The sequence below is a fragment of the Botryllus schlosseri genome, chromosome 5 (genome assembly GCF_051294905.1).
Source record: "Botryllus schlosseri isolate E-star chromosome 5, Bs_hap1, whole genome shotgun sequence".
NCBI classification, from domain to species: domain Eukaryota; kingdom Metazoa; phylum Chordata; class Ascidiacea; order Stolidobranchia; family Styelidae; genus Botryllus; species Botryllus schlosseri.
In genome coordinates, this window is record NC_137240.1 from 2,511,548 (window position 1) to 2,523,106 (window position 11,559).

The 11,559-nt window shown below is 40.3% G+C and overlaps 2 protein-coding genes across 2 annotated transcripts; one reads left to right on the forward strand and one right to left on the reverse strand.

Annotated features, from left to right (window-relative positions):
- Nucleotides 1-3,921: 3,921 nt before the first annotated feature.
- On the reverse strand, nucleotides 3,922-6,200 carry LOC145438611 (small ribosomal subunit protein uS13). Its single transcript, XM_080315950.1, has 5 exons — nucleotides 6,083-6,200; nucleotides 5,635-5,772; nucleotides 5,122-5,271; nucleotides 4,354-4,445; nucleotides 3,922-4,024 (listed from the first exon to the last, which is right to left on the reverse strand). Exons 1-5 carry the CDS (start codon nucleotides 6,083-6,085, stop codon nucleotides 3,949-3,951), a joined length of 459 nt encoding a protein of 152 aa, XP_080172076.1. The 5' UTR covers nucleotides 6,086-6,200; the 3' UTR covers nucleotides 3,922-3,948.
- A 713-nt stretch (nucleotides 6,201-6,913) lies between these two features.
- On the forward strand, nucleotides 6,914-11,321 carry LOC145438612 (protein MCM10 homolog). The gene is made up of 2 exons (XM_080315951.1): nucleotides 6,914-7,133; nucleotides 7,422-11,321. Exon 2 carries the CDS (start codon nucleotides 7,422-7,424, stop codon nucleotides 9,927-9,929), a length of 2,508 nt encoding a protein of 835 aa, XP_080172077.1. The 5' UTR covers nucleotides 6,914-7,133; the 3' UTR covers nucleotides 9,930-11,321.
- The last annotated feature ends 238 nt before the right edge of the window (nucleotides 11,322-11,559 follow it).

Sequence of the window (11,559 nt, forward strand, 5' to 3'; positions counted from 1 at the left end):
CTCTTTGGTTCATGCGCTTTTTTTCAGGGATAATAGCGAATAAACATGGAAATCCGTGTACCAAGCAAGAATATGATTCCATACAGATGTGTCAATCATCATCAAATCTCCGCATTTGTTAGAAAAGTCCCGTATCCAGATAATCATCATGTCGCTGCATGCGGTAGAATTATACTCAGTTGTGATGTAGTCTATCCTTGCACATATGCAATAATCGACATGGCCGAATCCAGCACCTGGCCGTACCTTACCGTGGTGAAAAGAGATGCGAAAGGGGGGTCTGGGGGTCGGAGCCCCCCAGAAGTAACTGTTAGATGTTTAAATAACCACTAAAGATCAGTTCTGGCTGACGACTGCATTGGCTATACCGGTCACCAGAGTGCGGACTCCGATGATATATAATTATAGATTACTAACCTACCTATAGATAGTGGTAGATACGCAACTCCTGACGGTTACGCATGGACAAACAGTGTCTCTTCTCGCTGAGTAATCTAAAAGTAGCATAACTGGCGACCTGAACGCTGGAATTTAATATAATTGGCTATGATCGAAAGCTATTGTCACAGTGATTTCGAAAATACAAAATAAAATCTCGTCCGGATAATGGAACCATACAGCCCTCAAAGTCTGAAAACCGGCATTGCTCCAACAATGGCACCGCCGCAACACAATGAACATAACAATGACCAATTTCGTCCAGCGTTTGTTCTTATCAATGCCCATTTCCAGACTTTGGGGGCTCTTTTGAGGTCGTTCCATTGTCTGACAAGAATTTAAGTGGTATTTCGTTTAAGATCAGATTAATTATATTTCATACCCCGGGTTGGTCCTCGGATTTTTTTCTCAAGGTCTCTACCTACAGTGGCAAACAAACCCCGTCCAAGTCGTGTTGTGTCGGGCCAAGTCGCATGTCGTGTAGCCTACACGTGAGTCAAGTCGCATGTCGTGTTCAAGTAGGCTAACTCCAACATAGTTTAGAGAAGAAGTCAAGCGCATAACTACGTTACATCGCATCACGTATTTACGGACGCATCGAGTAAGGCACGCTTATATCGTGAGCGGTTATGCCTGCAAATCTGGTCAGTGTTCAGTGTTCACGTATAACGATTATTGCGCAAAGCGATCTGCTTTATCGAAATGCACTGCACGTTTTGTCCCGCTTAGATATGACTATTACGTATTATGAACTAGAAATATGATAAGTGACTATGGCCCCAGACGAGTAAAATATAGCTGAGAAGAATGTACCGATATACTGGTTTAATTTAACACCTTTAGCAATTAATGCAGATTTAGCGATATTTCTTAGCGCTTTTTTCTCAATATTTACCGACATCTAGTGATTTTTGACACCAGTTTTAGTGATTTTCTTCCATCCGGAGTTGGCAACACTGATTGCCGCGCACTCAGCAATCGTCGCTGATGATCCACTAATCAAGGTAAACCCAGAATTATCAAAGAAAAACTGAAATAACTCCACTTCTACGGCTTGGAATTGAGTCAAATTTGTTTTGCATCGTTTTTGAAGACAGCGCAACAATTTCATAGGGTTGGAAGGAAAATTTGGAAAAAAAATTTTTTGCTCTTTTAGGCAAATTCAAAATTTTTAAACTGTACGAAATCCGCGAATATTGGTTGGAATGAATTCAAATTTGGTGTGCGTCGTTTTTTAAGGCAACCTAACGATTTAATCACGTAACCAGCAAGATTCAGGAAAAAAAAGTTATTTTTGAACAGCCCTACTGTGTGTGCATGCGTAATTGATTTCCAAAGCAAAAAAAAATCGACCCCTCCCTCATATTCTTTGGCTCTCTACGCGCCTGATCACGTGAATCTCTCAAGGAGGAATTAGAGCGAGCTATCATGTCGGCAGCAATGGCAGTACCAGCTACTCGTCCTTTCAGTTCTCTAATCTCAAACAGCAGAATGGTCCAAAAGGAATGAAAAGTATTTGAAGCTCCTGGGAAACGACCTGCCAGCATGCAGACTCTCTATGAAGCACGGCATACTATTCAGCCCACTTCCGCGGAAGAGCATCCAGTACCAGTATGTAGACCAGGGGTGGGCAAACTTTTGAGCTCGCGGGCCGCATTCAACATCTGAATCCATTCGCGGGCCGCACTATACTGTATAAAATTGGGATTATAAACCAAAACGCAATATTGGTATTTGATTATATAGTGAGGACATGGAGATAGTATATGTGCTTATTTAAAACAAAACAAACATTGCTTTGGTGATATCGTACACGCGTCAGAAACATAGTCGCGAGATTTCATAGGCTGGCTGGCCGACCTCAATAACCAATTTGTCAAAACTATAGAGATGAAAGTCGATTATTCCGATTCTGATAACAAGATTGAAATTTAAATCTGTGAGCAACGATCTGTTCATAGATTTACTGATTGCACTTTTGCCTAAATTCCAGAACACACAATGCTGACAGCACCATAACCATGTTTACTTCAAACACGCAGTTGTAGATAAAATACTAATAGGGCCTACCCCAATTATACGCATACAAAGAACGAATCTACCTCTAAGACTCGAGCTAATCGTTTTTTATAAGCGCGTCCCTGAAATAATTAAAACAAGAGTAGCCAATCTGACATCTCACTCGCGACCGAGTTATGTCAATCTCGTTTAGGATTTCTGTGATGTTTAGCAGTTGAAACCTTGTAAACTGTGTGGGCTTTGAGATCGGGCTGTCGCGCAGCAAAATTAAACATAAAAAATAATATAGGAAGTATTAACCTTGGAACAGTGGTTCTCAAACTTTTTAAGACACTCCCCCCCCTCATGACGGTGAAAGATTTCGCGCATCACTCATCATCATATCACAAAACGCAGCCAGGATGCTAGCAAACCTAATGGATAGTTTGATGACATGGAAGGTTACGACTGTGGATGAGAGATTTGAAAATGTGAAATTCACACTAAATACCGAGCAAAAACTATGAACGGTATGTAAATCGCGCGTAGCGCGAAAATTTTTTCAGTTGAGCTTAGCTTCACGCCCCCAAGGGGGTGCCCCCAGTTTGAGAACCACTGAATTATCATGGTGAAATATACTAAGAAAAAGTTTAATCAAGTCCCTGCATTATTTCGATTTTTAGTACGCATTTTAACAATATTAAAAAAAAGTTTCTTTAGACTCTCGCGGGCCGCACAGAACGGTCTTGCGGGCCGCGGGCCGTAGTTTTCCCACCCCTGATGTAGACTCTTTGTTATAGACTCCAGTCCTGTCTACAGGATTCCACAATTGATGAATTGTGCTTTATAAGGGCGTTGCGTGAGCAGTGAACATTAAATTCGCTCGTACTGCTCTTAGCGGTTATTATCCGGATAGTAAAAATTATTGATACCCGAACTAGCCCTAGTAATGACCTAGTCACGATTATCTGATGACTCGACAGGGGTCGCCATACGTCGCGAATTTCACAAATACGCCTAAATTTCCGGAATTTCAAAGGCTCATAATTTTTTCGTAAATCAACATAACAAGATTACTTTTGGGCAGATATATGCTACATGAAATTTTTCTCAGCGCGATTTGGCATCATATATATTGGTGTTAACTAGGGACTATCACCCTCGCAATAACGGCCATCAAGAATAACATTCATTGGATGATATATTCAAAGATGGTGGTTCTACACCGGGGAGTCGTTTGCCTTTATTCTGGGGTACGAAGATTATGAGCGTAATTAGCTTCCAAAATAGGCCATAAGTATGGGCAAATGTACCTTTAATTAGTAATCAGCTTACAAATTTTGAGCTGGGCCACGGCACATTTAAAAATTGGAAATGGAGTCGCGACCATGTAAGGTTGGAAGCCACAAGAGTCATTCCGTCACCCCTACTGATTGTCATTTTGGCTATCCCCACGGCAGATGTCACAATAAAATACCAGCAACATTGTTCACATATCTTTTATTAAGACATTTACTTCTTCTTGGACACACCGACCGTGCGACCACGACGTCCAGTGGTCTTGGTGTGTTGACCTCTGACACGGAGACTGAAAGACAAAACATGTAAGTGTCAGACGTAGTACATTATGCCAATAAGCTAAAACAAATTGACAAAGGTCCCAGTCCTAGAGAAATGTCAGTAGAACGAATGATAAAGCTGTCTCAGAAAGGATTCGCCCGATGCCAGTCGCTTATCCTCGAAATGTGACACTACACAAATTGATGAGAGTAGTTTTCAAAAAAGAATTCATCGTCGGTATGCAAAATGCAAGTTGAGCAACTTCTATTTTTACATAAATAGAAGGGGATACCTCTGAAGTTACAAAAACACAAACTAATCGGTCAACTTTAACAAAACATATCCAAGACATCCTACCCCCAGTAATGCCTGAGACCCCTATGGGCCCGGATCTTTTTCAAACGTTCCATATCTTCACGAAGTTTGTTGTCGAGCTGATTGGACAGAACCTGAAAGAAAAAACTCGGGTCTCAGCAAAAATCTCGTCCCAGAAATACGTATAAGCAAAATTAGTTTAGTACGCAGGCTCAGAAATTTTATGTAGTTCTCCACACGGAATTTCAGAGAGATTCCACTCTTTAAACATCATTGCCAGCGCATTAGGCATTCAGGAGTAGTGTATTTTCTTATCCGTAGCAACATATGACCATCACCAACCAGGGTACCCCATGAACATTTCAAAATGTATTTCACTGATAATCGTAACAAGGCAGGGTTTCAACGAAGAGAGTTACGATATTTTCGTTGGTTACTGGAGTCATTCCTCGTGCCATATGACTCGAAAGACATTCCATACGACTCGCATCTTGTGACTGATCAGGGTTGTAACCAAGCCACAAGTCAAATTTTAATTTATAGTTTTGACTCAAAGACATTTTCAATTCACCACCGAGTATAAGTCGTGGTGTTTACTATCAGTTTTCATAGTCCGAATCAAAAATATAAAAGATTGACTTGTCTACAATGCCAGTTACGGTAGCATAGAAGCATTCAAGTTACCGTACCCCAAATTAATTATAATGCCATAAATTCTTTCAGAGAACACTGATTGGTGGTCATGTTGTTATGGATTAGAAGTACACCAGACCCTGGCCTCTATACTACGTAGTTCAGCCATTGCTTTACCTGGGAGAACTTGCCGTCTTTGACGTCCTTCTGTCTGTTGAGGAACCAGTCCGGGATCTTGTATTGTCTCGGGTTCTGCATAATGGTGATGATTCTGTCGACCTCGTCCTCGGAGAGTTCCCCGGCACGTTTGGTCAGATCAACATCAGCCTGATCGAAGAGACGTCGTCATCCACTCAATCACTAGTTTACGTCATAGCGGGTCAACTTTAATAGTAAGTAACGAAGTACATGCAGTCCCAAGAAATATTTTGTGGTGGGGGTGCGTATTGAAAAGTTCATCAATCTTAGTATTGCAGCATGATAGAGTCATGGACCCTGATTAATCCCATGCTGCATCACAGCCCCCTATGGAATCTTGGTTCATTTTTTGAAATAAATTCTGCGTTATAAGAACTTTTCTGCATCGAACAATCAAGTAATTAAACAGAAAGATCTGCATGACGTTGGCACCAATTCCACTCTGGATTACAGCCCAAACAGCCATTACGATAACAGTACTATTGAATTCACCTTTTTACATATCAGACAACTAAATCGGCGCCCGATACCTTTAATGGCAGTCATGGCGTAGACGATTTTCCGTTTTCCATCGATGTTCGTATTCGAAATACGAAGAATGTGCTGAAACTTCTCGGGAATGACCAAAGCCTGAAAAATAAGGTCTATTTTTCATATACTGCACTCCAATATCAAATCACTGTATAACATCATCAATGTCACCAAGTATCAGCGGTCATTGTAACTATGACAAGAAACCTATCATCGCAGTAACATCACAGCCAATACGGCCAAGAAACTGCTAAGTTGAAATCACTATAATCATCCCGCTTTCATACTCTACAAATAATTGGAGGAGTTACCAAGCCTCTGCTATTGATAATTTTTAAATATATTGACTTACAATCTTCGCTTTCCCATACAGAGCTAACGATTACGACAGATACATGAAGATACTCACCATGACGCACTGCACCCCTGAAAGTTTTGGGAAAGAGACCGATGTGAGGAAATATTTCGCAGTCGTGTATATAACCAGGTGAGGGCGCCACACAGCATCATTTCCGAATATTGTCGTCGGTAGTCATTTCATTCATTTATTCATAATTTCCTCAGTTCGAAACACCAAAGGACTGCGATGTATTGACAAGAAAGGAAGGAATTTGATCGTCTCGAAATAGTCAGTCAATAAATCAAACACCAACCTTGTCCTGCAGAAAGGAACACAAATGCACAGCACACAGTACACTCTATATGCAAAATTACAAAAGAATAATAGTCAATATCAAAGATGAACGCCATTATATATCCGAAAATATATCTACGCTGTGATCTAATTATCAATAGTGGATTATTCAAAGACATGAACTAGAATATGGAGAAAGCATGTATGGCCTGATTGTCATCTACGGTGTAATGTACCATGATGAAATATTACAAGCATTGCCGCGGTCTGCTGTTGATGGGATTGTTTAGTATCATTATATTACCATTTCCACTGATTCAAGATATCACAAGAATTGTAATACAATAAAATAAGGAAATTACTCAAAACGACTTGATGAAGTCAATCAATCAACTCCCACAGTTGTCTTAATCTAAGGTCTACTGTTATAAACAGTAACATCAGAGTCTATGGTAATATAAAAACACAGAACACATAGTGCATAATATGCGGAATTTGGGAGAACATTATATTACCATAGGCTCTGATGTTTTTTTGGATTTATTCAGGGCAAGTAGAACACTGTGCACCAGATATACGTATGAGCGTAAATTACGCAACCCGGCGGGAAAGTAGCAAAAACTAAACAACAGAACAGAATACGTGAACAATAATCGTTGGGTTATATTTTTCATTGAACAAGTTCAGGTATACGTATAAGTGTAGCTATTACGATTGTGGAGGTTTCTTCGAACATAGTGTGTGATTAGGTCTGTGTTTTGTGTTGAAGAAATATCGAAGAAGTGCCAAATCGGGGTGAAGTTATCTCTGCGTCCGAGCTCTGACGGTAATAAATATAAATCATGGCGATCTTATAATGGCAAGTTCAGCACAGATTGTATGGTCGTAAATCCGATCAAAATTGAAAGGTATCTTCACACTCATTCCGAATATATCAATCATAATCTGATCAGGGCAGTTGGCACCCAAAAAGCTGAAACTGGTGTTTTCTGTTTTGATTATTTGATGTGCATGACGAAACTTTTCACAAATGATCGATCAATTGATGTTCAATTTTATTGAAGTGCTCTCTCGGCTCAATATGACAATAACTACATGTTCCATTTTGTTGTAGATGGATGACATTGGAGATTTATTAGCCCTCGTTGAAGATGATGACGATGCTGCGGCGGAAACTGATGGAACTGACTCCAAATCATTGGAAGAAGAATACGCCAAATTACAAAGAAAAATGCAAGAAATCCAGGAGAAAATGAACAAAAAGACATTAAAGTCGCCAGTTACAGTAAAGTCATCGTCAAAACAAGAAAATAGTAATCCTGCGGAAACCTTCACATCAAGTCATAGTCCTGTTCAGCGAGATGTTCAAAGCCAGCCGTCAGGTTCTGCATTTTTAGCCGCATTTACAGGAACTTCATTATCCCCTTGTTCATCAAAGTCACAGGTTTCTGAGCAGCCTAAAACGAAACGTACAATGGATCGAAGCAATGCTGAAAATGAGCTTCCAGTACAGAAAAAACGCAGAGTCACCGCCATCTCGAATACTGCTCCCAATAATTTCAAGGAATCCCTGAGAAATAAAGCAAAAATCATGTCTACAAAACAGAATTCAGCGGACACTCGTAAAAACTCAGATAATATTCCAAAGTGCGTCGAAATTGAATACTATTCCAGATTACGACTGAAGAAATCGTTCGTATCAAACGACGAGATGAAATCTCGAATGGAGGGTAAAAGATTTTTACGTATCAGCCTGATTCGCTCTACCATGAAATTGTCGGAAGATTGTGATTGGGTGACGATCGGTGTCATTTCCAAGCAGATTGAGCGACAATCTAAAAACGGGAAAGCCTTCACGATATTGAATTTAACAGACCTTGACGATTGCACAAAAATTGTGTCTTTCTTCCTTTTCGGCGCCGTTCATGAGAAATTAGCAAGGCAAATTGCTGTTGGTAGTGTGATTGGCATTTTAAACCCTACCTTAATGCCGCCTAAAAAGGATGACTCAAGCTCATTCAGTGATACCCCTGCGTTGACTATCGACGTGTGTGAACGTGTTATGAACATCGGTCTATCTTGTGACTTAGGATGGTGTACAGCGATTAAATATCGGAACAAACAACCCGCCGGTAAATGCCTAGGTGTGATTAACAAACAGTTTTCGGACGTGTGCGTTTTTCATATGCAATCCAAATACAAAAAAGCGAGTTCTAGAAGAAGCGAACTACAGGGCGCTACTGCGGGCGCGCCCGTGGCGCAAAAATTCAAGAAAACCTTACAAAGTCAGAAAAACGACCAGTTTTTTTACGGCGGAAAACTGTACAGCACGAATCCGAATAAAAATAATGCTAAAAATGGGACAGAACCGAAAATGAAGTTGACGAAGTTTCTGGCCAATCATTCAAATTTGGCTTCTGAAGGGAAAAAAGAACTGCTCGAAAAATCAACTGTTATGAAAGCTTTGAGTGGAATAGACGGTCATCACCAAGTTTCTGGTTGTTCTGATGCTTTCGCTACTATGTTAGCTTCCGGTGATAATATTGCAGGCTCTCGACAATTTTTGAATCATTTAAACAACGCGAACCAGAAAGTACAAGTGTCGACGACAAAAGTTAAACGGCAAAGCGCGTCGGAATTTTTGAAAGAGAAGGCGACTAATCTGAAATCTGGTACGTCTTCGCCAAAACCTGTGTCTTTACTGGATCAGATAAAAATGAAAAAAGCCGCTTCGCAACCCGTCACTAATTTCGTGACGGCTGCCGACATTAAAAAAGCGACTGCCGAAATGTTCAACGCGAGGAAAACGCGATTGACTAAAAATTTGTCACTACCGAAATTGAGTCAAATGGCGCCGGTTTTAGGTGGCGGAGATCGGGGCGGAGAAATCGATCTTTTCGACGATGATTTCGCAGAAAATTCTGCGGCGTCAGTATCACGGATTTCTGATTTGCAGAAGAAAAAAGCGATTGCTAAGTTGCGTAAAGAGGACGGAAGTATTTCTATCGAGAAAAGTAACCCGAACCGTGGTGTTTTACAGCAAGTACAAAACGTACAAAAGAGTCTGTCGATAAAATCCAAAATCTTGGAAAAAGTGAATAAAAATCAAGGTGACCTTGACGAAAAAAAGACGGAAGAACCCAAAAAATCAAAATACGGGACTTTCACCGAAGCCGAGTTTGCTAAAATTCTCGACAGCAAATCCACTTATTCCAAAGACGTAGAATCTTCGGAAATCGAGCAGCAAGAAAAATACTTCAACCCCTTGATCAAGAAAGAAATGATGGAGAAAAAAATGGCGGAAACCTTTGAAATCCCGAGCAAAATCGTCAGCTGCGTGGAATGCGGCTACACGTTTTGGGGCCCGCACGACCGTTGTAAGGAAATGCGCCATCATTTGAACTGGAGCGCCGCCAAGAAGAAGTTTTTTCAATGCTCCAAGTGTAAGCACAGAACGACGACTTGGAAAACCTACCCGACTAAAGTCTGTCACGAATGCGGCAGTTCGAAAAACTGGCACCGGGCTTCGATGCTCAAAGAGAGGGACGTGAAGATTTTGGATGCTGAGACTCTATTGATTAGAGGTTTGGAACACGGAAAATTCATCAATTCCCTAGCTTGATATGAATTCCAAAAAATTCACCAAAAATATTCGGGATTATTTCGATATGAAGATATATCAGAAGTGCTGTAGCTCCAAGAGTATCTTCACCAAAGATAATTAAGAAAGTAATCGGTTATCTTTGTGTTTTAAAGCTTTTGTGTGATGTTGTCCAGTTGGAGATGTACAGATTGGCCAGTAACAAAATACTCAAATAGGTTCTGCCCGCTTAGTCAAGTGTTCGTTTTTACACTGCTTGAGCAATTTTTTAGTGAAATCTATTTACTTTTTATGCTTGGATTGTGAAAAGCGGAAAGTAATTTCGGGATAAGTTTGCAACAATTTTGTTTGTGAAACTATCGAATGTAAACATGGAATGGCAGCAATCGATTTTGCAGCTTCATTCTGCTTCGTTGAAGTTTTACTCAGACTTATTTTACGGCAGCCACTGTAGGATTTGTGGCAATCCAAAAGTTGTCTTCCGGAGCTCAGAATTTACTGAATCTGGTCTTGATCAAAAGCTACTGTCGCACTGATTCCGAAAATATCAATCAAAATATGGTCAGGTTTCGTACTTGGATGAAAAATCACCCTCAACATCTAGAATCTGCATTGTTCAGAACAATCGGATGACCGCGAAACAATGACCCATTGTGGTTCTTCGATTGTTCGGACAATGCCGATAATTCAGATTTGGAGGGCGAATTCGAAGTAGTTCAGTGCCTGATCATATTTACATTTTCGGGGTTAGTGTGACAGTAGCTTTCGATCAAGACCAGATTCAGTAAATTCTACGCTCCGGCCTCTAGAGGACAACTTTTGGATTGCCAGAAATCCAGCCATCACTTTAACTGCCAAATATGTTTTCGAAAATAGTAACTGTTTGTAGCGTCATGAATCAATTTAGGTTAGACGTAATCTTGAAAAGATGCACCTTGTAATTTGAATAGTAGCCCACCACCAGGGTTGTTCGGATAACTTTTTTAATTTATAAATAAAGATTGAAAATATTCAAAATTCTCATTTGGCTCTGCATCGGCTTCTAATAGGCAACAACCCTACCCGCCACCGATTGACTGCCTCAAATATGCAAATCCTCAGACAAATCTACTTTTCAAAACTAAACTTTTCTACTCTACTAACACCTGAAGTACTTTTCACGTGTCTTGGATATTGCTACTTTTACTCGACCTCTTTGTTGTTATTCTACTGCCTTCTAGCGATGTTGCTTTTTGCATCAAACATTCAATCATATGCCCGAATTATTTGTACTGTTGATGGTGTTTTATGAACGATATTTCTGAACTTTTGGCAGAAGCCGTTTGATAAGTCAAAGACAATTATTTGCTGGGGTACTTATCTGATAACAATTGTACACGATGAAATACAGGTGTTTCGGTGTTGTCTGATCAATTCTGTGCATGAGGAAGAAACAACAGCGGATTCAATTGAAGGTCTGCGCGGATTTTAGACATACAGGTTCTGAGGAAAGGGAAAGAACTGGAGTATGAACACTAGCACCATAGTCCCGTTTCCACTGGTTAATTATCTGGTCAACGTAACACGGAATACTATAAGAGCTGATAAAATGTGGTGTCTTGGATGTATGCAGCTTCAATATACCATTGAATAATATATTGATGTTGAAAAA

Bases quoted from the DNA above. Each gene is read 5' to 3' on its own strand.
- LOC145438611 (XM_080315950.1), bottom strand. The intron at 5,272-5,634 runs GTGAATTCAATA...CTCTTCGATCAG, and splicing joins GTTGTCTGATATGTAAAAAG to GCTGATGTTGATCTGACCAA. The intron at 4,025-4,353 runs GTAGGATGTCTT...TTTGTCTTTCAG, and splicing joins GGTCTCAGGCATTACTGGGG to TCTCCGTGTCAGAGGTCAAC.
- LOC145438612 (XM_080315951.1), top strand. From the start codon at position 7,422: ATGGATGACATTGGAGATTTATTAGCCCTCGTTGAAGATGATGACGAT.